Here is a 26,744-nt window from a genome sequence, read left to right as displayed (position 1 = left end):
GGATCGGTGATCCAGGATTCAGGGCCAGGTGTTAGGGAGCATCCATCCACAACTACTCTTAAGGTTATGAACCCAAGAGGAGCAGGACCATTTCGTCCTGTGTTGCACTAAATGATGTGTCTGTATTAACCTTTCTGAAAGATTTCCACAGTAAACCTTGGAATGATTGCTCAAAAATACACTTTAAAGCATGAACATTTCTGTATTTGGCCAAAGACCACGACAGCAGTTCCAATTTTAGCTTTAGACTTATGCAATGTGTGCCTGTTTATTTACTGTGCAGCTTAATATTTCGACAGAGATGTTTTACAGACCAGTGACAGCAGGTTGCGTTTTAGGCCAATGTGGGGTTAACTGCACACTTGGGTTGAGAGTATGGATGTGAGTATCAGCGGCATAAATAGTTTTAAACATATTGAGAAGCAACAGTTGAAAAGCTCTCTGCATACCCACAAGCCATTATACACACACAAATAAAATCTACTGAAAAACTACATACGTATGGTGTGAGTGTAAGTGGGATTAGCTCGTCTTGAGTCTCTGCCTTTCAGTGCCAGAGGAGGACTTCTTCAGGTTTTACATTTCTGGGTGGAAAGGCTAGTGAAGGAAGTTGGCTCTTTATATACTTTATCAAAATGAGATATATTGTGTACAGAGTCCAGGGGTTCCCCAGAGGCTTAACAGAGGCTAAAGTAGATAATACTAATGCTCTCTTTTGTGGCAGTGTGGTCGAGCACTTATGCTTATCAGAGGGTAGTGCAAAGCACTTGTTGTACACACACAGACAATAAATGACTAGTAGGTCTCTCAATGACTAACTCCAGGCCAAATCAATTTTGTATAGCAAAAACATATTTTGTTTTATTTCTAGAACCACAAGATTCAGTTTGCAGATACTTACATATGTAAGTAAGTATCAAACATATGTATCAGCACCACTTTGTTTCAATTTGGCAAAGTAAATGGTTTTCAAGAAAATAGCAAATATCTGTTTTATAAGTTGACAGTGAAATTTTCAGAAACAGTGGTAAGAAAAGTTACTACAGTTTTGAGGTAAGTACTAGAAGTTTGGCTAAAATACAGGAGGCATCTCTAAGATGCCCTTTGGGTGCATTTTTCAATAAATCCAACACTGGCATCATGTGTGGGTTTATTGTGCTGAAATGTTTGATACCAAACTTCCCAGACTTCAGTGAAGCCATAATGGAGCTGTGGATTTCGTAATGACAAACTCTGTGGAGTCTGTAATGGCAAACTCCCAGCCCATATACTCAGTATGGCCTGACTTCACTTACAATGTCTAAGAATGAATGTAGACACTGTAGGGGCAAATTGCTCATGCAACTATGCCCTCACCTGTGGAATAGTGCACCCTGCCTTAGGGCTGTAAGGCCTGCTAGAGGGGTGACTTACCTATGCCAGTCAATCAATCTGTACACTTGTAAAGCGCACTACTCACCCATGAGGGTCTCAAGGTGCTTAGGGGAGGGGGGGAGCTGCTACTGCTCGAACAGCCAGGTCTTGAGTAGCCTCCTGAAGGTCAGCAGGTCTTGGGTCTGTCGTAGGAGCAAGGGGAGGGTGATCCAGGTCTTGGCAGCGAGGTGGCAGAAGGATCTGCAGCCGGTGGTCACTCTTCAGATGCGAGGGACAGTGGCGAGGGCGAGGTCGGCTGAGCGGAGCTGGCGGTTCGGGGTGTAGAAGGTGAATCGTCTGTTGAGGTAGGCTGGACTGGTGTTGTGGAGTGCCTTGTGTGCGTGGGTGAGGAGCTTGAAGATTATCCTTTTGTTGACGGGGAGCCATTGTAGGTCTCTCAGGTGGGAAGTGATGTGGCTGTGGCAGGGTACGTCGAGGATCAGGCGTGCAGAGGTGTTTTGTATACGTTGCAGTCGTTTGAGGAGTTTAGCCGGGGCTCCTGCGTAGAGGGTGTTTCCGTAGTCCAGTCTGCTGTGACTGTTCTTCTTGTTTCTGTGGGGATTCACCTGTAGATCTTGAGGAGGGTGTTGAAGCAGGAGGAGGAGAGGGCGTTTACTTGCTTGGTCATGGAGAGTGTTGAGTTGAGGATGACTCCCAAGTTGCGTGATCGGTAGGTGTCGGGGATGCTCCCAGTGCGGTCGGCCAACAGGAGTTGTCCCAGGGTGAGGGGTTGGCGCTGAGGATGAGGACCTCCGTCTTATCCGAGTTCAGCTTCAGTCTGCTGTTCTTCATCCATTCGGCGACAGCCTTCATCCCTTCGTGGAGGTTGGATTTGGTGGTGAGGGGGTCCTTGGTGAGGGACAGGATCAGTTGGGTGTCGTCGGCGTAGGAGTTGATGTTGAGGTTTTTCAGCCGGGCGACGTGGGCGAGCGGGGCCATGTAGAGGTTGAATAGTGTCTGGATGAGGGATGATCCTTGGGGTACGCCGCAGATGATCTTGGAGGCTTCGGAACGGAATGGGGGAGGCTGACGCTCTTGGTTCTGCCGGAGAGGAAGGAGGTGGTCCATTCCAGAGCTTTGTCCCGGATCTCTGCATTTTGGAGGCGTGCGCTTAGGGTGCTGTGGCAGACTGTGTCGAAGGCGTCAGAGAAGTCCAGTAGGATGAGGGCCGCGGTTTCACTGTTGCCAAGCAGGGCCCTGATGTCATCGGAGGCGGCGAGGAGGGCAGTTTCGGTACTGTGGTTGCTGCGGAACCCTGACTGGGATGGGTCCAGGATGTTGTTCTCTTCGAGGTAGTGGGTCAGTTGTCTGTTGACGATCTTCTCGATGACCTTAGCCGGGAACGGGAGCAGGGAGATGGGCTGGAAATTCTTGAGGTCTCTCGGGTCCGCCTTGGGTTTCTTGAGTAGGGCGTTGATCTCGGCGTGCTTCCAGCTCTCAGGGAGGGTTGCGGTCTCGAAGGAGATGTTGATGACTTTGCGGAGGTGGGGTGCGATGCGATGGTGGCACTGGCTTTGTTGAAGATGTGGTGCGGGCATGGGTCTGACGGAGAGCCGGAGTGGATAGTGCTCATGGTTTTGATGGTGTTGTCGACGTTCACATTGGCCCAGGCGAGCAGGGGGTTGTAGTTGATGGTGGGTGGAGAGTCTGAGGTATCAGGGTGGTCTGGTTGTTGAAGCTGTCGTGAATGTCTGTGATCTTGCGGTGGAAGAAGGTGGCGAAGGTGTCACACAGGTCTTGCGACAGTGGGATGTCATGGGTGTTGGAGCTGGGGTTGGAGAGTTCCTTCACGATGTTGAAGAGCTCCTTACTGTTATGTGCGTTGTTGTCGAGGCGGTCTTTGAAGGAGGTCCTCTTGGCAGATCTGATGAGGTGATGGTGTTTTGGTTGTCACAGGCAGCGGGGTGTGGGCATGGCACCCTGAGAAGGGATGCCATGTCGACTTTGTCTTTTTCTCTTCACCACCACACTCAAGCTGCAATGGCAGTGTGCATGTGTTAGGTGAGGGGTCCCCCAGGATGGCATAATACTTGCTGCAGCCCTTAGAGACCTTTCCTGGCCACAGGGCCCTTGGTACCATGGGCACCTTTTACAAGGGACTTAACTGTGTACCAGGGGTGTGCTGATTGTGGAAGCAATGGTACATTTTTAGGAAAAGAGCACTGGTGCTGGGGCCTGGTTAGCAGGGTCCCAGCACACTCTGTCAAGTCAGCATCAAAATCAGGCATAAATTGGGTGGGGGGTAACCATGCCAAAATGGGCGCCTTCCTAGAGATAGCTTTATTAGTTGGGTGAAGGAGGATTGCACCAAGTAGGAAGAAGGTTTGGAGCCTCAAAATAAAGACTGGGGGGTTTGGCGAGGCAGGAAGATATGAATTGGCAGATGAAAGGTTGCCAATCCTGTTGTAGCCTTACATACCAGTATTAGTAGTTTATAGAAGACTGTTTTCTTTGCAGAGCGTGCCAGCCAGCAGGGTGGCTTTAGGAGCGGGGGCGAGTGTGCCTGGGGTGTATTGGAGTCTTCTTGTCGTCAAGTGTCCAGTGAGGCAAACAAATAATGATTGTGACACTCAGGCAGAATGTTGTAATAATCTAGTTTACTGTTGAATAGGAGATTTATCAATCCGTTAGTGGGTGAAATAGAATTAGTGGGCAGATCTTTTGTATATATAGTTCTTTGTACGTAGGTGTGATAACAGTGGTTCTGATAAGATTCCAGCTCACTGTAAGACTAGTTTAGTCTAAGTTACTTTAGGATTTGATGGAAAAACAGGTGCACAGACGTAATAGTGAAAAAGCTGGATTAAAATTTCAATTAAAAAAAGCCACATTTTTAGATGTTTCCTCAACCGAATATGGTTAGTGATGGGTTTTAGGTGGGTTGGAAGTGAGTTCCAATACTTCGCAGGCAGAAAGAATAAAAGAAGAACCTCCAGTCTGGGAAAGGTGAAAATTTGGCATCTGAAGCTAACTGAGATTTGAGGACCATAGGGTGTGTGCTGGAAAGTAAGGATCATATTTTTTTCCATGATGAATAAAGGGCCAAAATTAAAGTGAGATTTTTGAACCGTGCATGCAGCTTCATAGGTAGTTCTTGTCCTGCTTGGTAGCCAGCGAAGGGAAGGCAAATGTGCAGAGACAAACTGTCTTGGATGCATGCTAATGATGAGGTGGGCAGCTGAATTTTGGATTACCTGTAGATGAGAGATTAAATATTGGGGAAGACCTATCCATACCAGGCAATTATGACAGGAGCAGACTAATGATAATGCACTGTGGAATAGAGTTTGTTTTATGAGCTGATATTTAAGTCGAGGAGCAGCCATTAATCATATACAGGTACCCTAAGACTGCATTTTCCATCTCAGGACCATAGAATACAAGAGGTGGCTTACGGGACAAATATTATTTTCTTTAACAATTTTATTGCTCATAGAAGTCAGCACACATTTTTTGTGCTGCCCTGTGCCAGAGTGTTGTGCTCTGTTATTACATGTTTTTGGAATCTCTTTGTTGAATGGCATCTTTGTGTTCTGTTATGGGATGTATTTGTTTAAACTGAGTCTTGAATTGATCTATACACAGTGTATCATTAAATTACTCTCTGTGAAGATTTTTAACACTTGACATATTTGAGATGTCCAGCGGGTGAATTTAGATTCTGATGTATGGCCTTTAGTCTGGCATCACTGTCAGCCATGTTTCAGAAGGTCATGCTCTGCTTGTTAAGGGAGTCTGAACATGACAGATTTCCAGGATGACAATGTAATATGGCAAGATTTTGAAAAGATAACGATGAGGCATTTGGAAGAGTGCTAAAGATTTTCTAAGCAAGTGGCAGCCATGTAGGGAGAAAAGTGCAGCCTGTGTGTGAAAAGCGTGTACTACCTTGGACTTTATATTGACGGTGGTAAGAGAGTTTAGTTAAGGCAATCATGGATGCATCGTCGCCAAACGGTATGGAGGAAGTGAGCTTATTTTGATGTCTATCTATTGATGCGCTTGCTGAGGAGACTGCTAGAGTGAGAGTGATGTTGAAAAAATTGGAAAGGTTTCGATGAATTAATAACTGCAAGCATGATTTTATGAGCTTGAAAAAAGACATTTGCGAGGCACCTGCACTAAAAACTGTTGACACTTGTGATGCTATCATCATTTCGGATGCCAGCAAGCTTGAATTGGGGTCTGTAATAATGCAGAAGAGTAACGATTGATGTGAAGTTTAAGGCAGCCAGAAAACAATTATGTGGTTAAAAAAGAGACGAAGTGCTGATGGGTAGTAATGCATTTAGACGTATGATTGGGGCTCTGAACGTGTGGTGTGAGTGTATCACAAACCCTTAGTTGAATTATTTACAACCAAATGGTTGGAAGGACCACGCCCTGCGTAGCCCAATGGAAATGTTTTGTGGTTCAGTGTGTACCTGGGTCAGACACAGCATGACTGATTGTTTTGAACGGCTGAGAAGCGGAATGAGAATGACAAGTGCATGTTGGGAAATGTAGAAGAACTTACTATGTATAATGTGGGTGTATATAGGTCATGTGTTACTCACCCTGCTGCCGGCGGACATCAGGATAATTATACATATTACCTAGTAACCAAAAATAATGCTCCACATCATTAACACAGCCACATGTACCACTAAACCTGTTAAGGGAAACACAACTCCTTAAAGCCTTGAAAAAGCCCCAGGCCTGCTGACTGCAGGGGTGAAACACGTGTTGACTGTACTCTGGTCAGTAAGGTAACTCTCTTCGAAGGCTGTGAACATATAATTAAGAATGTTGTAATTAATAACCCCAAATGTGGTTTACCTACAAGCAAGCCTTTGGAGCTTTCTTGAAATAACTACAATAAAGAAAATTGCTCATGGAATCATAACTATTACTGATTGTGATTATGAATATAAAATAAAGTATAATATGTTTTCACGGTTGCCTGAATAACTATTCTGATATTATGGAATACCAAACAATTTAAATCAGGTGAGCGCGTCCTCTCTACAAACCAATAAGTCCGGTGTCTTCATTTATATGGCCTAATACACATTTTGTTGCCTAATACAATATCACACAGGGGCCCTAGGGTATGTTTATTTAGACTGATACACAATCACAGAGGTACCTTAGGGTCTGTTGGGTTGATAAACTATCACACAAGTGTACTAGACTCTGTTGCACTGATAGACAATTACACAGGTAGCCTAGCATCTATTGGTTTACATAGACTGTAAGAAATTGGACTGTTAATTGGGGTGACTACCCACCTCAAGGAATAATCACAACCCTTGTCAGGGTGAACCCTCAAAGTCACTAAATTTAACCTGAGCTCAACCTCCTGGTAGCTAAGGTGTAGAGCAAATGGGGTTAATTTATGACAATTTGTAAATTATTTATGCAATACCAAAAAAGTTATAAAGTTTAAATGCAAAACAAAAATCCCAAACCAAATGAGAAAAAGAGTAAAATTTAATAAAGTAAATGTCACTGAAATTACAATAATTGAAGTAGTTTACCCGGAGATATGAATTGTTAATGTTCTTTTAAAGAAATAATCCCAATGTTAGTCAATGGTTGCTGTAGACCAGGACCTAGGAGCAATGTGATGCGGACGGCAATGGAGTGCGAGTCAGATACACCAGCCAGGTTAGGCCTGGTCAAATATTTTACCTTCTGATTTTAGTCCTTTAAGTCCCAATTCACCACAAGAGAACACTTCTAAAGCCCCCCAGAATGTCAAGGGAGACACAAGGTGTCGTTCAGAGGACAACTGCATGGTTCAGTCCAGGTCCATTAGTCACTGGTCAGCTGGGTACCTGAAGGAAAAGGCCTCTAGCAGCTTGTTGTTTTCCTGCAGCTTTCAAAGGAGTTAGACCTTATGACCTTTGCAATCAACTTCTTTGTCCTGGGTTCAAGAGAGAGCAGGTCAAGTCCTTTATGGCTCCTCTCAGGTCACAGACGGCAGGTCCAGTCCTACTGTGGTCCTTCTCAGGTGCAGCAGTGTTCTGAAGTGTGTTTCTGGAGATGCACCATATATGCCTGGCATGAGCTAATGGGTGGAAAGGATTCCTGGGCACACCCTAACCAATGGAGTAAACATTCCTGGGGTCAAGACCACACACTTTGGGCATTTTGAAAATGGCTGAAGTCTTTGGCCACACCAAACTTGGGCTTTGAGGGGGCTGGAGTTGTGTGTTGGTGTGCACAGTGATAATCCTAATGTCCTCCAACATCTAACACCATAATCTACTTTGAAGATGCCACTGTACCCCCCAATAATCCCTGAGAAGGATGTCGGCAGGACAGAAGTAGGGTGTTTAGCAACCAGGCAGTGGGTACACAAGAATTGCTTTAGCATCCTGTTTTCTGCCTTTCATGTGTTACTTGGTGTTATATGTAAATCCAGCAGACCTGTCAAGCCAGGTTTGACACTTCAGCAGGATTTAATACTGTGTTGTCAAAGAGGATGTCCACAGCCCCCACCCTGCGAGTTTTGTGAGCTTCAGAGCAGTCATCTCTGCCCATCTAGGGCAAACTATTATTTGCTTCAAAAAATCAAAATTAAGTGAGAAAGAAGCTTACACAGAAGGGGCGCACTCTACTTCCTAAATTCGTACCAAGAAAAGTCAATAGGGGTGCACCCACTCCACGCTGCACTATCTGTGTAATCTACAAACATAGTAATAAGACCTTCAGTGACTACCTTCCTTTGGTAGTATATATTTCCCACTCGAGTACAAGTAGTCAATAGCATCATCATAGGGTCTCACCTCCCCCAGGAGGTAAAGTCTCTTTCTTAAGAGACATGATGGAATCTGTTCAGTGAGTAAAAGTTAAAATTTTCTCCAGCCCCTTACAAGAGATTTATTTTATTGTAACACATGGGGCCTAGGGCAAGAATAAAAACATGTTCGATGTGTTGAAGGCACCTTAATCAGTCTTTCACATCCCAATCAGTGCTCATAAAAAAGGTCGACATGCTTCAGCCCTCCTGTGCTCTATGGTCAGCGGCTTTCATCAGGACCAGTACTATATAAGATTCCTACTGCACCTGAGGAGATACTTTCCCCTTCAGTATGTTGAGTTCTGTCACTCCTTCAACCCGGGGCATCCAATGCAGTCCCCTAAACACAAAACAAATGGACCGTGATAGTCACGTCCAACAGGTTTTTTATTTCTATATATCATATGTACATGTGTTACCTTCTTGTCCTGCTATAATGTGTTATTCTTAAATCTATTGGTATTACTTGTTGATACTAGATAGCACCCATATTCGTTACTCAACCATATCGTAAGGATCAATCGCACAGCCCTGTATATGGTGTCCGGGTAAAATACTTTCTACAAAAGGGCATGTTCTTTTCTAAAACAGTCACGCCCACGGCCAAAAAGTTGTGATGGGACCTCAAGGGACCTGAGATGCATTGAGAGTTATACCATTATTTATTTTTTAACAAATCCATATGGTTCATCCTCAGTGTCTAGAGACATACCTTATGTGCTACCAGCCCCCGACCCACCTCCAAAAGGACCACACTAGGAAGACAAGGGTCTCTCGTTGGTAGTAAAAAGGATAGGAAAAGGTCAGATACAAATAGTGTTCAGGCAACCCTCTATATGGATTAATATGAAATCTTATAAAGTAGAGAGAGAGAGAGAATAGCTTGTTTAGCTCGGAGAAGTCTGTCACAAAATGTCTTGAAAGTAAAGCATATTAAAAAGTAAAAATGTATTTGGGCCAATCTCTTGCAATCCATACAGTCACTTACTTGGTGCATAGTAGAATAAACTAAACTTCGCACTTGTATAGCGCACTACTCACCCGTTAGGTTCTCAAGGCGCTGTACGCATACCACTGTGGAACCCCTCCTGGCATTTCCCTGTGAGGCGCCCACTCGTGGACAGCCCCAGGGTGAAGAAAGTCATCCAAGCGCTGTCGGGGCCATTGTGGAGATTAAGCAAGCTATTGCCCAGAGTTACAGAGTGGGACCGATTAATTAGATTAGGCACCGAGGCGAGAATGATCTGGTCCAAGGGAATTGAGCCCAAGACCTGCCGAAGCGGGAATTGACCCCTGGTCCCGGGCCAGATCTCTGCATCAGGGTCTGCCGCTCTAACCATTTTGCCACACTTCTCCACTGAATGACTTACAATTCTCTTTTTTCTGTAAACAGAAAGAGAGGAAAGAGGGATATTACGTCTTTTATTTAAAATACCAAAACAGATGTGGGTTTCTCATGAAAGGGATCAGTTCATGAAACTAAGTAGGAGATTTATTAAGGGGCGAATGGAGCACTTGCTGATGGACGCCTTCACCTTCCTCGCCTCGCTCTCCTCTCGACCAGATTCACCGAATGGGGGACTGTGTGTGGTACTTGTTTAGGCCTCAAACTCTACCTCAAGTGATGTGCATTATTTAGGTGCATCGTCATACTGACGTGTGCACGTCCCTCTGAGAAGGGAAAGGAAAAATGGACTCCTACAGAAGCAGATAGTAATTTACTGTCTGAAAGTGAAGGTGCACTACGCCTTCTGAGCTATCTGATGCTATCATTATGGCATTAATTAAATGTCACAATCTAAACAAAGGTAGAAAAAAAGGGGCCCCAGGAAACTACTTGATGCCTTTTAAAGTGTGAGTGCATAATGCTGTCCACTCACCCTTTATTATGGTTGCTGTATTATCACAACAAGCAGATGGTTATTAAGGGAAAGAAGAAAACTCAATCACAGAATAATCATTACATCAGAGCACCCTCTCATCATCACAACAGCCCCTGCTCACACAGTAGGTGTCACGAAAGCTGTGCAGGTCCTTCAAGCCTTCACAGACGTCAAATATAGTGATTTGTTTGTACGACAGGGATAGTTAAAGACCCTATAAAACACAAGCGCATAGTGCTTTCCAGCCCGTCAGTTGTAATAACTACTATATCATTATCTAAACAAGCAGATGCTTTTCAAGGAGAAGAAAGTCTACTCCAAAGCTTCCCTCCATTAATATTCCAAGATGTGATCATAATGGAAATCAGTTCAGCACTATGAATGTCGTAAATAATTCTTATCATGAAAAGGGGCAGGGTCTTCAACTGATACTCCGAACCTATTTTTTGCTCCTCAGAGGCATTTCATACCTTTTTGACACCTACTCTGATCCTAATATGGACTGCGAGAAGGTAGAGATCTAATGCAAATTAGCGTTCAGGAACTTCAGCAGGGAAAAAGGTAGCTTTGTAAAAATGATTTTTCCTTTATACCTATTAATAATCCAATTCAAGGTGAAGTCTGATTTTTATTAACTATTAAAAATAGTTGTTTATTTTTCTTGCTAGTCCCATTCCTGAGATTCAGTATTAGGAATTTAATATGTACTCTGTTTTCCTACATAAGACAGCTAGGCTTGCCACTGTGAAAAATAGCTTTTGTGTGCTGGCCACTTTTAAATACCATGCACCCTGCCTTGTGGGCTACAATCCCTACATAGTGTTCATTTATTAATATTTGAAAGATAGGGGTTGACCTGTGAAAGATTTTATTTCGACTGGTTGAATTGCAGTTTTTACCATGCTGCAGTCAGTGTACACAGGGTAGACCTGAAACCATGTTTGCATTGTCTCTGTTGTGCATGGGCATAGGCGCTGCAGGTCACGAGTGACATTTAACTTCCAGGCCCTGTTTATATCTTGTACCATATGCTAGGGACTTGCCTGTATGTCAGATATCCCAATTAATAATACGCCTAATAACTGTATTTAAACGGAGAGCACACACACTTTACTACTGGTTAGCAGGGGTAATGCGCACAGAGTTCAGAAACCAGTGGTCCAGCAAGAGGGAAAACATCTGGGGAGGATGGATGAGCACCCAGAAACAGTGGATATTCTACACTGATGCACTATCACACAGCTGTCCTGGCGTCTGTGGTTGATACATGATCACACATGGCTCTAGGATCTGTTGGTTCATATCAACTGATTGTAGGAATTTGGATTACTAATTGGGGTGACTACTTACCTCAAGGAATTATCACAAACCTTTTCAGGGTGAACCATCACAGTCACTAAATTATCTGAGCTCAACTCCCTGGTATCTATGGCACAGAGCTAACAAGGTCTGTTGACTGATGTGGGACCTTCTGCTTCTTTTGAAGTCTCAGTGGAAGGTATATCAGTTGTAAGGATTGAAAGCTCTCAATGTCTCCTCTCTCTGCAGGAACTGAACAAGCGCCTGAAGGCCCCCGTCTCCTCTTTCCTGAAGCACTTATCGGAGATGATGTGCCCGCTGCTGGACGGGGCACAGACCCAGTCTGTCTCCTTCACCTGTGAGGAGATGCCCAGCAAGCTTTCTATCCGCGTGAAAAGTGAGCTCTCCGGTCTGCCCTTCTACTGGGACTTTCGCTGCGTTGAGGCGAGTGTTCCAATGGTAAGTCTGACATATTGCGACCCACAGCTGCCCCAGAGTCACTATGTACTGGTGTAGAAGACACTGCCTCCCCCTGGCTGTAGAATGGCAGGTCAGTCTTTCAGCAACCTGACTTTGATTCTTTGGAGCTGCAGTCCCCTTTTACTGATTTGTGGGATGCCCTCATTCTGTCTGGGTTAGTGTGCTCCTTAAAGGGGCTCTCAGCCCCCAGTGAGCCACTGATCCTACCCTTAGTAGGAAATTAGAAGGCCAGCCTGGTCCCAAGTGTTAGAGACACAGGAACATTAACTCTGCCAGGCTGCCAGTTGTTTAGGAATGAGCTCTGCACATATGAAGGTGTGAGATCGTCCAATGTTTTTGTTTGTAAAAGGAAAGCCCGGGTATGCGTTATGGTCTTCTGTTGCCTTAGTCCCATTTGATAACCCTCAGGGACTTAGCTTGGTCAATGAGATTGGGGGGGCAGGGGGGATGCAACTCACAATTCACCACACTTGACTGAAAGCACCTGTACCTAAATCAGAAAATACATTTATGAGGGGGGGGAGGCATAACACTACATCCCCCTTCCTCCCTGAAGCTACGCCCCTGATAGCCCTAAGTGTATACTGCTCCTGGGGCGGGTGGGGTTGTAATGTGGGGGTGTGCATACATCATGCTGTGATGGTAGGTTGGTATTAGGGAGACATGGTCATTCACAGCTCCCCCTCCCCCTAAATGCCTTGCAGGTTTTGCAGCTGTAGAGTTGCCCCTTAAACTCAATGCCCAGGATACATTCTGCCCCTCTACCTGCCAGGTTGTGAGGGGAGAGAGCATGCATGCTTTCTGCTCACCCCTGACCCCGGCAATGCTTCTGCACATGTTCTAGACCTATTGAGTATGTCCTCTGTCCAGAAGACCAGGCAGCAGAAAGGTGTCTTTTCACTCTCACATCAGACCCCTCCGCCTAGTGTGACCTCAAGCAGGGGCACCAGGGTGCATTGACACAAACGGAGGTCATCCACTGTAACCCACTAGCAAGTGCGCACTTTTTCTGCCTAATCTGGTATATCCCGATTATTTTCCTACCCTCATTTCGCTGTCTTTTCTGCTTCTCCCATGGTTACCTCCTGGAGTAAGTTTCCAACTCACACTTGTAATTCTGCCAAGTGCCAGGCATGTTGCGTTAGAGCAGAGGCCTTCAATCTGGGGGTCAGGACCCCCAGGGGGGCCGTGGAGACCTGGAAAGGGGGTCGCACATTCCCCCAGCTGATCCTTAAAATGCCTCAGCTGAACTTTAATTTGAGTCTCCTGTGCTGTGAAAGCTGCACAGACAGCTAAGGAGACTTTCAGCCCAGGGCATCTGCTTCCTGAATTAAATGCAAATATTCTCTACGAGCTGATCTGCAAATGTAAAGGGTGCTTGGGAGCAGCTTTTAATGATCGAGTCACTCACAGCTTTGTGAGGACAAACATTTATTCTTTTTGAGGGGTAGTGCGAATGTGAAGTGCATGCTTTTAATTGTAATTGTATTTACACAGCGCTTAATTAACCTGGAGGTGTTGAAGGGACAGCTATTAAAAAAAAGGTATTGCATATGCTCTGATATTACTTAAATCCACATTTTGGAAGCACAGTTTTATAATAAACCTTTTTGTAGTGGCCTATCTTATACTGTGTGCAATGCAAGTATAAAATAACACCTTACATATTCACAGTACTTTCTGTCACAGGCTGTGTCCTCATGGCACTAAAAATACACAAGTCACTATTCTCAACTGTACTAACAAAGATTTCGTTCTGTTGCTCTCCTCTCCGGTTAAAAACAGACCTCTGCAGTGCATTAACTAACAGAGGTTTCATAATGCACTACAGTGCATTTCCCGTTGAGTAACAACTTTATTTTATTTATTTTTCATTTCAGCTGGCTATTATTTTTATATGTAGCTACCTGGCGGTGAAAGACTTAAAAAAAAATTAGAGAATATTTTGGGTTTATTTATGAGAGGCTTGCGCTGCTGGAGCATCACTTTTTTTGATGCTCCAGCATCACAAGCCTCTCAATCATACCTATGAGCGGACTCAAAGCCACCCTGAGTGGATTGAATGGCCTTGTAGATATGGAGTAAGGCAAGGCAGTGCAAGTCGCTGCATTGCCTTACTTTGCGTCAAGGAGGCGTTATATGGGTGTAGTGGTGGGGGTTCCCATGCAACACAGATGGATTTTGACGCTGTCCCAGATTTACAAAATCACGTAAACTGGAGCAGTACCAAAACCTTACGTCTCCCCAGAGCACGCATAATGAGGAGAAATGTTTTAATTTCTCCTTCTTTTTTTCTCTTTCCATGTGTGCTGCTATCTGCCACAGATGTAGAAAGAGGTACAATGCCTTTCTGGATTGTTTTTGTGCAGGGAGGTGCCCCCTCTTGCACAAATACAATCATGCCTATGTTGGTACTAGGCAGCAATTGTGCGTCAGCGCAGGGGGAAAGGACAGAAATGCACTGTATTTCATAAATACGGTCCATTCCAGCCCTTTTGTATTGGAGTATGGCAGTATAGCAAGAAGACTTGCAGCTCTGCCCCACGTCAATTCCTAATAAATGAGGACCTTTGTTTTTAGCCACACCCCTGACCACGCCCCTACACTCACTGATCTTTGATTTGCTAAACGCTGTTTAATATTATTTCCTCATAGTAAAAATGATTTGCTGTGGGAAATGGGGACGGTTATTATTGTTGATGATGAGGAGTACCAGGTTCTAGAAATTTTTATCAGGAGGGGGCCCTTAAACCTAATTTTTTTTAAGAGGGGGTCCTGGCATCAAAAAGTTTGAAGACCTTTGCGTTAGAGTAATGCAATTTAGATTCCCACATGATCCGTAATTTGTCACACAAACAAGAAGAGAAAGCCAAACTGGACATTGCTAATTCCCTGCATTGTTGTGAATGGCTCTACTATTTTCAATTATTTGCCAGACAGTGACACCTACTGGCAGCCAGGACCTGTGATCAAAACAGCCGTAAGAGCGCTCCTGACACATGGGCAAGCTTACATAAGCCCCTGAAAAGAGGCGCTGTTACTCGACCAGGCCAAAGTGTTCCAGAACTATGTTGGAGCTGCTGGTAAGAGTGCCCCACCAGTAGTAGATGGGGTGTCTTAACAGTGACTCTAGTGCTGTAGTGCATGGGTGGGAAAATAAATCCAATACCCTCTCACTGCACTGCTCTCTACAGACTAACAATTGCCACTAGCACCTTCTCCAATCCTTAGTTTGTTTACTTTTAGAGCATCATGATCATGGGCCTAAGTAAACTTGGAACTAGGTTAGTGCCCATCAATGTCTGTGCTTTGCAGCAAATTTAAGATCTGGGTAGAGTTTCTCGTTGCTCAAATGGGCGTAATTTGAGATATTTATTTTTTCCCTGTTTTCATTGCCTAATTTTGCTTCCCAGAAAGTGTCACTCAGTCGTTGAATGTCACCCATAATTACACTGAAATGATGAAAATGTCAGACATAAGCGATCTGAAACCTTGACGCTATGCACTTTTAGCACTCCCTGGGAGTCCTAGTTATCGCGCAGAATAGATGTTCAGTTTCTTGTGAGTTCACTTTCAGATCATTCCTTGTGACTTTAAACCTGGATGAATTTTGACCGTCTATTTTTAACTCAATCAATCAATCAAAAAATTTCTAAAGCGCGCTACTCACCCGGTAGGGTCTCAAGGTGCTGGGGGGCTGTACAAAAGCGGCTCAACGGTCCCGATTATAACGCTAAAACCTACGTGAAGACTTCGCTAAGTTCTGCCCTTGCTCACCCTGCTGGAGTGTTTCTAAGATTCTTCTAGAGAACGTGTGCACTGGCAGATTTTGGTACGTGAAGTTCCGTGTTTGGTCAGCAAGGGGCAGTGTCCCCTCACGAAGTAGTCAGGCTTGTTTACGTTCCTCGATCCCCATTTCAGCACGTGCCCTTTGAAAAGCCAATAAACATGTACCGGTCTCTAAGCGCTACGTTTTGAGTTACATGTTCTAGTTTTCAGGAATGCTCCTGGGATTTGCGAAGTGTTGTGAATCGCAGTTCTCACGTGCGTACCCATGAACCACAACGATGTGCTACTGTAGATTGCTGCACGCAGCCCTGCCTTCTGCAGAAGTAAAGCTACAAACTTGTTCATGGTTGAATAATAAATCAACAAATTATGTAAATACCCATAAATACGCAGATTTTTGCAAGCAGGCCTTGTGTTCTGCTTGTAGAATACCCCAAAAACTTTCCAGACCCGCCCATGTGCCCACACAGAAAATCCACCACACTATAAACGTGTGCTATTGATTCCCAGTTTGGAACTCCGTATCCCACAATTCCTCATTCTCTGCATATTGAAGAGAATGCTGTATTTATAAATACTGCTTATTGTACAGACGAGCCTCGCTTAATACACTTTCCTGAATCAGGCCAGGTATTTTCGTTACCTTTGTATGGTTTTTTTTTTATGAGAGACAAATCATGGACTAACAAGTCCAACCTAACAGATGCATGATGGAGGTGTATATTTGTATTTTTGATTCGTAAAGTGCATTAAACCAAATAGGTATCCAAGTGCTAATCAGGAAAAGACCCCCGAGGGGAGACAACAAAAGAGACGAGAGACAAGCAGAGGAACCTCCCATAAAAGAACAAGCCAGAGCAACAGATCAGGAAAAGCACCAATTTTATGGACTATTCGGATGCAAAAAGCAACGTCTTGACCTGTTTGCGGAATGACATATGAGCACTTACAGATCTCATGCAGTTGTGGCTCGCGGGTCTTACATTGGGCGGGGTGGCACGCGGAGGCAGCCGGGAGGGTGGTGGGGGATATTAATACAATTTAAAAATAATAAAGTTACCTGAACGCAGGCCGCGCTGCTCCTCCGTCTCTGCTGCAGCCGGCTGCAGGCACAGGCTCCCAGCCTGCCCTGTGGCCAATCCTGACGCTGTTCAAAGCAACCTCCGGATTGGTTGGGAGCGCCCAGACAGGGCGCTCCGAGGCAGACTGGGAGGGTGTGCAGGCTCTCTCCGGGCTGGAGAGACCCCACTGCACATGTGTGTCTGACCGGCCACAGACAGCCACCCAAACAGACATGCGCTTTGAGGGGGAGTGCTGAGCACTCCCCCTCACACTTGTCACCCCGTGGCTCGCCCCTCTAGAAAAAAAACGATAATCAACTAAGTTTCTTATCAATGTCTTTTAGAGGCTTTGCAGCTGCCACTGGTGGCAGGGGGCCGACGATCCTCTGCCCTAACGGAGGAGTCACCCCTGATCTAATGTAGGAAGGCAAGGAATTACAACGCCTAGAAGCTGCAATGGTGAAGGACTGAGCACCTCATCTAGTTTTCCTGCGCCAAGGAACCGTTACTTTAAACTGGCCCACAAATCTCAAGGCTCTGCTCGGTACATACCAACTTAAGGTAATGCAAACCTTATCCATGAAAAGCTTTATGGATAAAACACATGGCCTTAAGTCAGTTAGTGTTCAGATACAGAGCACTGCAGTAATCTAAGCAAGATGTAATCCATGCAGTGGTCACTGCCGCTCTCAAGTCTCTTGGGAGAAGGACCAAGATCTTCTTCAGCCTGCTAATTAACCAAACACAGGAGCTCACGGTCCTGTTACCTGGGCCTCAAGAGAGAGAGTATCATCAAACAGGATGCCTGGGTTTTTGGCAGCTTTCACAGCTACCGGTAAGGTACCACAATTGGCTGCCTACCACCGGTCATTCCAAATAGTGCTGCCCATTCCAAACAGCATTATCGCTGTTTTCTCAGTGTTCCCTTTCAACCAGTTCTTTCTCATCCAACAGCTAACCTCCATCATACGCAGCCTAAAACTGTCAGTCACCTCTCCTCAATCGCTGGAGATGGACACAATGCTCTTAGTATCGTCAGCACAGGATGAGACCTGGAAACCAAATGTTTGAATGAGTTTCACCAGAGGGGAGACATAAATATTGAATAAAGTGGGGCTAAGAGAGGATCCTTGTGGCACCCACCAGGGCAGCTGGAAGGAGGGGGGCTCTTAAGTCTCCACAGCTGACAGTAATAATCCTATCTGAAAGAAAGGTCTCGAACAGCTTGAGGGCCTTACCCCTCAAGCCAATCTGTTGCCCCATCCGAGCAGGTGATATGGTGTCAAAGGTCACCAATAGGTCTAGCAAAACCAATATTCCCCCCCCCCCCGATCTACTTGCCTCCAGATCTGATCCGCCGTAGAGGTAGGAGCGGAATCTGTACTATGTTTCCGAAAGCCATATTGTGTTGGATCCAGGGCGTTAGCGTCAAGTAGGAACTCACAGTTCATTATTGATATGTGCCTTTCCAAAATATTTGCTGGCCAAGGCAGCAGAGAAATGGGGCACAAATTCTTCAGCTCCTTCGGACTTGTCTGGTTTCTTCTTCAGAGGGATAACAATGGCCTTTTTCCAGTCCAAGGGATATGCTCTGGAGTCAAAGATCTTCTGATAGGTCCTCTCAAGCCCTTCTGAAGTTGAATCGGATGCTAACTGAAAGACTTTGGGAGGACAGGGGTCATCAGGTGAACCGGAATTACAGCTGCCTAACAGGGACTTGATCCTATGGCAGGGAGGGGTGTGAAATTGTCCAGACTTTGACTCTGACAAAACAGCCAACTTAGCCCCCTCATTGCCTGGGGAAATCAATCCAGTGGCCCCAGCAGCTATCTCTACAGACTGACCAGAGGGCACAAACTCCTCAAAACAAATCTTCTGTATATTTTCCTTAAACTGTAGCCACTTCCTTACAGAATGCTTGAGAACTGTCAATTCTCTGTGAAGTCGATGGAGCGCTCAGCAACCGCACAGAGTTGAATAGTTCTCTTGGGGCATTAATAGCTGACTGAGCTTGTGAACAAAATAGTTGGACTTGGCTATTTTAATAGCCCTTTTATAACTGAGCGTTAGCTCTTTCAATGTAACTGTTTCCTCCTGACTAGGGCCCAGTCTCCACCTCTGCCCCTGTCTTCTACCTTGCCTCTGAAGGATTTAAGCTCTACAGAGAACCAATGTGCAGGGGGTGTCGACCTATGCCTAGTGCCTGATTTCCTCATGGGGATTGCTACTTCTACTTCATCATACACCCAGTTGTAAAGTTTCTCAGCAGGGCAACCATGTTCAGTTAACACTTTCTCATTATTGCCCTCCAGCCTTTGGCAGCATTCTCTTGCATTTGTACATGACTTGCAAGCCATCGCGACCAGCTCCCCTGCTTATCTTGTAGACAAGTTCACCTTCTCTAGGGTTCTCAGCACACCCACAGCTAGGACACCATCGGACTACAGACTAAGAAGTGTAAAAAAGGAAAAAGCAAGACCGCAGACCTTTCTTTTTACAGAAGTTGAGCACTGGATTTGACAATCTGTTAATACTCTGCTGGGTGGTTGTTGAATTCTGAGCTTCTAGAGTAACAGTTAGCAGGGAGAGTGTGTCAGGGGATCAATGGAGGAGCTAAGGCTAGATAACTGTCAAAATAAAAGCACTAAGTTGGACAAGGAGGATTGGGGGCAACAGTGAACATGCAGGGGAGGAATGTGAGGGGGGTATGGCACATAAGGAGAAAATAGGAGAAAACATGCACTCCCATGGATTGCTGACATAAAGTAGTTCCCCGAGGCCAGATGTGGAAGGGTACAAGTCATCTCATCATAAGGATGGTACAGCAGCAGTACTCTAGAGGAGGGACAAAAAGGGAACGGAAAGTCATTGAATGAGACTTTAAGCAAATGGGATTCACTAGAAAGCCAACCACTCGTGATCATTGGGCTGACCACATGCACACTGTAAGTATTGGTACTGTACACAGTAGGTCTTGTCACTGACTCACTGCTCATTTCATTTGCAGCATGCTTCATCCAGCTTGTCCACCGCTTCTTAAACCGAGAGGCCATTTTGGAATGGCATTGCCCATAGTATAACAATGGTTTACTATTCCAAGGTGGTAGACATGTCTCAAAACAGTGTTACAGTATGTATAATACCATTCCAAAATGGCTGCCCACTGCTATGTGTTTTTTTTTAACTATTTTTTTTATTGTGAGCATATGTTTGCTATGTTTCGGTGACCATATTTTCCATTTTTTTATTTATTTTTTACTTTTATTTATTATACACATATTTGAGTTTGTGTTCTGCTGTATTTAGCAGAGTGAGTGAATGCAAGAATATGTCAGTGAGTGAATGGATGAGTGAGTGCAAGTATGAGTGACTGAGTGACTGTGTGATGAGTTATTGAGTGTAGAAACTCGCCACTCACTTGAGAGGCACTTTGACTTGTTGTTGTTGGCGTTCTAGTATCTTTTGCACCTTTTCCTATGAGCGTCCTTTATCATCCTTTCTTACCAGCACACTATTCTTCTAGTATGTCAGTAGGTGGCAGCATTTCCTCATCTTCCATGAGTTTCTTATTGCCTAATCTCCTATTCCTGACCACAAATGGCCTTTCATAGCTTCTGTACAGAGTCGTTTGTTGAAGTTTCCTTAAGTCGGGATGGGACTCAAGAGGGAGGAGAAAAGGGAAGTCTTTGATATGTTGGTGAAGCTCGCCTGACGATGAGGATGGCCCACACATTGTCTGTATGTTCACTTCTCAGAGAAGGACTTGTCTGTTGGAAAGGAAGGGTCTAAAAACGGAAAGAAATGAAACGTCCCGGATGCACATGCCTACTTGCGGTTCTTTCAGAGTTTTACGTCCCTGTGGGGACATGGGGGTTTCTATTCCATGGGTCGACGACCCTCTTGCTGTGTTTATTCAACAAACTGATTCAAAGGATGAAACGGATCCTGTCCACCTCTATGGCCTCCAGGGCTGGGTCCTCTCTGCCTGCCATGGGGTGCTGCCACCCACTTCAGTACCCGCTGCCTGTGGGTCCCAGTGCTCAGCGCCCCCTTGTGTGGATGGGTGCGATTCTTCGATGTGCCCATTCAGAGGGCATCAGCGTTGTCCATTCTGCATTTACCACAGACGGCAAGAGTTGCCGACTTTGGAGTGAGGAACCAGGTTCAAGTCTCGGCGTGGTCTCTCAACACCCTGTGAATCTGGGCAAGTCACCTAATCTCCCTGTACCCACCAAAAAACAAGCATTTGCAATGCAACAGGTCTCGCATTTGCTTGAGTTGGAGCTATTGGCATTGTAAATTCATAACTGGACTTTTCTTGCATAAATTGCTCAATCCTGCCTCATAATTTCGTCTTTTCCTCCCATATAATTCCAGTGGTCCAGCATTTAACTAAATCACTTCTATTTACCCTCTTCCTGTATCTGCAGCAAAAAATGAAAATGTTGCCATGTAGCATCTTAGTTTAAATCTGCCAGGATCGAGCTCACGCTGTTGTGCCTGTTCACGCTGTGAGCCCCATGGCCAACACGCAGCATGAAGGGGAGGGACAAAAGAAATAGTTTGCCCACGCTGAAGTATATTGGCAATCGTGCAATAATTCATGTAACAGGGCCAGTCTGCAAGTTGTTTCTTATAAGCCCACGTCAATGCTATTTTGTGCAGCATACTTCATCATTGGGCTCACAACTGATGCAATTGTTGCTATCCAGTGAGCTCAATCCAACTTTTGTAGAAAGCCCTTCTGTTTTTTATTCTTGGGAACTAAAGGCAAAGTTTCAGTGAGATGCTGTTGGATATATTTTGAGTTGCTGCATATATATGGCTGACAAGTTTAATGTGGTTATTCAATTATCACGATTTTTTCAGGACAAACAAGATCCCTTTGGTAATCCCCAGATTACAAGGCTAGAATTCAGTTTAGTGTGTGAACACTCTTCATGCCATGCTCACATACAACCATTATTGCCACACGTATGACAAAAAACATTCCTTGCATGGGTGCTCTATTGGTAAAGTCTCCTCCGCCTAGTAGGTGTACAGTAGGAAAGATACCTGTGCACTTTTTAAATTTTATAAACCTTGTCACATAATCCTGATTTGCTTAAAATGGATTCACATTTTCACCTGGATTTCAAAGTCCCTTAGGCACCCACGGATCACTTGAGTGCGACCATCCCACTCCTTAAAAGATAAATATCACCCTGGGATAAGTATTTACCACTAGTCAGTCACAGCGCGTGCCATTGTTACTCGGCCGAACATTATTACGGTGTCCTAACCGACTAGGTATTTCGGGCACAATGGTAGGTATTGAAGCCGCCATAGACTTCAGTAGTGCCAGTGTCACTGGAGAACAACTTGCATCAAAACACCAATAATGCAGGAACCGAACTTGGAGCTCTCATCGAACAAATGGACACACATGTGACACTGCAGTGCCTCGAGAAATAAACACAAGAAAGAAACATCTCCATTAAACGGAGCTGCAATTATATAGCCCAGAAGACACTTGGCACGTATTATCAACAATCCTAGAGCCTGTACTTGGCTGACTCTCAGTTGGCACAGGCTTTCGAACCCAAAAGACCCACGCAAACCCTGTCACTGGTTTTGATAAGCTCTTGGGTAACGAGAAATGACTGTTCAGTTTCTCGCGAGTGGCCTGGCTCCACAAAGCATAAAAAAACATTGCCAAATGCAAAGAGAGAGACTCATAGAGTGGGTGTAACAAACGACGAGCCACTTAGGTTGAGAAGAATATATCTGCTCCTGGTATTTTCTAAAAAATAAAAAAAATATTTCTTCAGTGCTGACAATAGGTCGCTAACAGTGATGACTAAAAAAACACATGCAAAGAAAATGAAAACAATGACGATAGAGAATACTTTGCATGCACAACAAGCCCTTGAGGAGAGACGAAAAGATGACTGCACTACCTCGAGTTGTGTAAACGTCTGAACACGAAAATGGGAAAAATAAGGCTGGAAAAGTATTTTCTTTTTATGTTAACAGAATGATAAGTCTTGCAAGCACTCTTGCCTCTCGTTTCAATAAAGCTCTAATGAAGTTAACAATAGCAGAGCAGCCCGAGAAAATGTACGGCCCCAATAAAGGACATAAGCAATACCCTGTGTGCGGATGTCAGGAGGGGCCCTGGGGAGACTCCAGGTGCCAGGTTCTGTAAGTTTCACACAATTGCTTCTAGGTTTAGCTACATTCTATGAGAAAGGACATATTGTGGCTTTCCTGGGTAGTGAGCTAAAAGTTTAGGCACCGGGTGTTTCTTTTGTAAAATAATTTTATTTTAATGTTACATATACACGTGCAAAAATAAGCTTAATTCAAGATTAATTCAACGCGCGCGCGCTGGGCTGTACTTAAAGAACATTCATCAATGGACGCTGGGCAGTGGTAAAATAACATTAAATAAAAAAACAAAGCCTAGGAGCTACCTTTTTATTAAAGATTTAATGGTGGAGCAAATGTAAACGAGGACAGCACTGGACTAAAGCCAAAACAAATGTCAGCGACATGGGAGAAGGTGGGAGGAACGGAATGCTGCAATAAAACCCAGGCAGCTACCAGCCTAAAACACCCACAGCGAAAAGGCAGCAACAAAGAAATGCCAAAGTAGTCCGTCACAGCAACAGATAAAGAAACCAAAGTGGAATACTACAGTGGTCACGGCTCTGAAACAGAAAAATGAGGAGGAAAAAAGGCAAAACTGACCACTAGCGTGCAAGAATCTTTAAAGGACACTGCCACCAACAAATGAAATCACTTCAAGCCATATGTACAGTAAAAGTATACATGAGGTTGAACGCTTGCGCTCAACCTAATCAAGGTGTCCTTGTGCAATGTAACTGGTGCTCATGTAAAGCGCTCTGATACCTTCGGGTGGAGTTCGCACAATATGAAACTGCCAAAAAAAAAAAAAAGAGGCCAGGAGGAGGGAAGAATACAGCTCATCACCTACGTCAGGCTCTAGTGATGGTGTGCCTTGTGTTACTAGTCTGTGCAGTCACTGCTGTCTCCTTGGACAGGGTCCTGACGGAGCCTCAAATTCTCTGATTAGGGTGTCATCGCAGTGGTCTGGCGAGGCATTGCTGAGAGGGGATGATTCAAGCACACAACTCCTGCACTGGTTCCTTTCGGATTGAGCTAACAAAATGCCTGGTATGGGTGCATAGACTACTGAAACATGATTCATATTGGCCTCTCAAAGATGCTGATTAACAGTTTACCAAAACTCCAAAACCAAGACGTGTATGCAAAAGCTTGATCATGCCAATCCAGCCGTAAAAGGACTCCGCTGGTTGCCAGTGGATGCCAGATTCAGGTTCAAGACATGCAACATAATCAATAGGGCTCATTAAAAAATAAAAAATAAAGGCCTTTCATTTTTTTGTTTTAAATGTCTTCGCATTTTATCAGACATTGCGTTACATATGCAATTATATAGGACTGACAGTACTCAGCAACAAAGCAACCAATTGTGCAGTTGATCAGAAGCCACTATAATTCAATGGAGCAAGGGGGGCTTGGAGGGGGGTGTGTGTGTGTGGCTACCCATGTAGGGGTTTGTGGCGGGAAGAGGGCCAAAGGATTCCTACATTAAGGAGGCATGGGGAGGGTAAAAGGGCAGGACGTTTCCATCTGCTCATCTTCTCTTATCATGCCTTGGTTCGTTTTCCAGCTATTTAAGGGCTGGTCTTCACATTGTGTTAAATCAGGTCACTGTTGCGAGGGGGTTGTGTGAGGGGGTTCCACAGAGAGAACAGGAGACAGCAGTGACCCATCCAGCAGTGGCATCGCCCCCCCCCCCCCCCTTTCCAGTCGCAGATCTGGGCTTGTGTCTTCCGTGTGCCTCCCTCCCCTGCCTCTAAATGATCCACCATATCTCAAGGCCCCTTTGAGCATATTTATCAGTATGGACCATTCGGGGACGGCGCTCCTCATCCACCGCCCATTCCAGTAAGTCAGCCTTCCATTTTATCGTTGTTGGTGGATTGCGATGCATCGCCGGGCAAGTAATAGTGCCAGGTGGGTGAACCTATATGGCATTGTGCTACCCTTCTTGGCGGTGTCAGCAGTCCCAACAGGCGGTGTCTCATTGTCAGATCCACATGTATACCTGTCACTCTCCGCAGCTCCAGTACCACAGTCTCCCAGAAGGGACCTAGACGTCGGCACATCCATGTGATGTGTGCAAATCTGGCAGGGGTCACTCCACACCGTGTGCACACACCTGGGCGTGTGGGGTATACACTGTGTAGTCATTGTGGTGTTAAAAATACTCTGTGTAAATAATAAAAATGTGTTAACTTAAACCAGGCATTACTGGTTACTTCTTGTACCACTGCAGATCACTATCCAATCTACCACGAGAGGATGTTAAATCTGTCTGCCTATCGTTTTTTAAGGTTGCGTATAACTCGGATATAATGGATCTAGGGGAACCAGGGTCTAACATTACCTTCAGGGTATGTGATTCCCCTAGTTCGCTGGGGAATGTCGACCGTAATGCCCCAGTTGTGCGGGACATGCTAGCGTAGTGTAAAAACTGCCCCTTCCCATGCCATACAGAGTTCTCGCCTCCTCTGTACTCATGTAGGTCCCATTTAGATATAAGTCTCCTGCCATGTTGCATCCTCCCTCCAGCCAGCAAGTGACATCCATTGAGTTTGTGTGCTCAAATGGTTGTAGCCACTCGAGGAGGAGCAGTCGTGCTTGGGGTGCTTTCCTTATGACTTGGGTGACGGCCTGTTCCCAAGTCTGCGCCACCGCCAAACTAAGGCCTTTAAACTAACAAAAACTGGACCTGTGTTACAATCCCTCCAGGAATTTCCATTTGTATTCTTGGCACACGATTCTACACCGCTCATTCAGTTGACTGAAATATGGCGGCTCATCCTTGGGTGTACTGGACCTCAAACTGAGACACCCTGAACACCCACGACTCAGGAGAGCTAGTGTACCTTTAATTTAGGACACTTCCTAAAACAGAACTGTTCAATAAAACATTGGCCTGGTTCCACTCTTTTAGGTTTCACTTTTTTAGATTGTGGATTGGGGGTTGCACTTTATCCTGCTGGGCCCACCGGGTGCCACATACAGTGATGCTATACTGTGATCTTTGTACAAAAGTGCTTAGTATTGATTGGAAGATGACAACCCAACCAGTGCTTTACAAAATCCCTGAATCTGATGAATGATCTGATGTGAGCAGTAGAAATGCAGAGAAACATTGATAAACCAGAGAAACCCCACACTCGGTGGGCATGCAAGCCAAACAAAAGTAGCCAGCCTTGGTGGTCTGTCCCTGGTGGCTTATACAAGCTTGATTGTGTTGGTGATTCCTTCTAACCAGTGGATCAAGTGATCAGGAATCCACAGTATTGAAGGCAGCAGATTGGCTGGTCTTCCCTTCCTCCCAAGTAATAATCCTTAATGAGCTGTCGACTGCATCAAGTAGCCCCATGGTCTGCGCCTAGGAGCTGTTTCAGAATGGCCTTTAGTTTTTCTTCTGATAAATTGAAGATCTCTTGTGGATTGGCTTGGAAGCGTGTTGGTAAGATGATGGTGCCCAAGTTTCCTGAAGACGGGCTAGGACTCGATAGGAAGACTCCACAGGTTTAGCAGAGGAAGAAATGGACTCCATTATAGTTTCTGTTTTACTGAGGCAGTGCCTTGCAATAGTGCCAAAAATACCGACTTTGGGTGATTCTAATGGGTGCAGATCTCCTTTTACTTAAGGAAGAAGTGAGCTTCTATAAAGACCCAGCTGAGCAAGTCCTCACCTGACCCTACAAGTGATGAAGAGAGATACCAGAGGGCGCTTCAGCCGCAGTGTCCAGCATGAAGTCCGTGGCCAGGGGTCAGACGAGCAGAGATGACCAACACCTAATGCAGTAATGACCAGAAGCCGAGGGATGCGAGTATCCCATTAAACTGTTTGCAAACAGCTTTGTGGTTCCCAAAATATTAGCCTTACAAAGGACAGGGTTCAAACACACAACTCCTGTACTC

General features: G+C 45.1%; 1 protein-coding gene across 1 annotated transcript in view; it reads left to right on the top strand.

Moving 5' to 3' along the window:
• NHEJ1 (non-homologous end joining factor 1) overlaps positions 1-26,744 on the top strand; it is a 563,453-nt gene that overhangs the window by 27,506 nt on the left and 509,203 nt on the right. Inside the window, exon 3 of the mRNA XM_069227136.1 lies at positions 11,632-11,841. Within this exon, the coding sequence (XP_069083237.1) occupies positions 11,632-11,841 (210 nt within the window). The remainder of the gene's footprint in view (positions 1-11,631; positions 11,842-26,744) is intronic.

Source organism: Pleurodeles waltl, chromosome 3_2, assembly GCF_031143425.1.
Source record: "Pleurodeles waltl isolate 20211129_DDA chromosome 3_2, aPleWal1.hap1.20221129, whole genome shotgun sequence".
NCBI classification, from domain to species: Eukaryota; Metazoa; Chordata; class Amphibia; order Caudata; family Salamandridae; genus Pleurodeles; species Pleurodeles waltl.
This window is presented reverse-complemented; position numbering and strand designations above follow the sequence as displayed.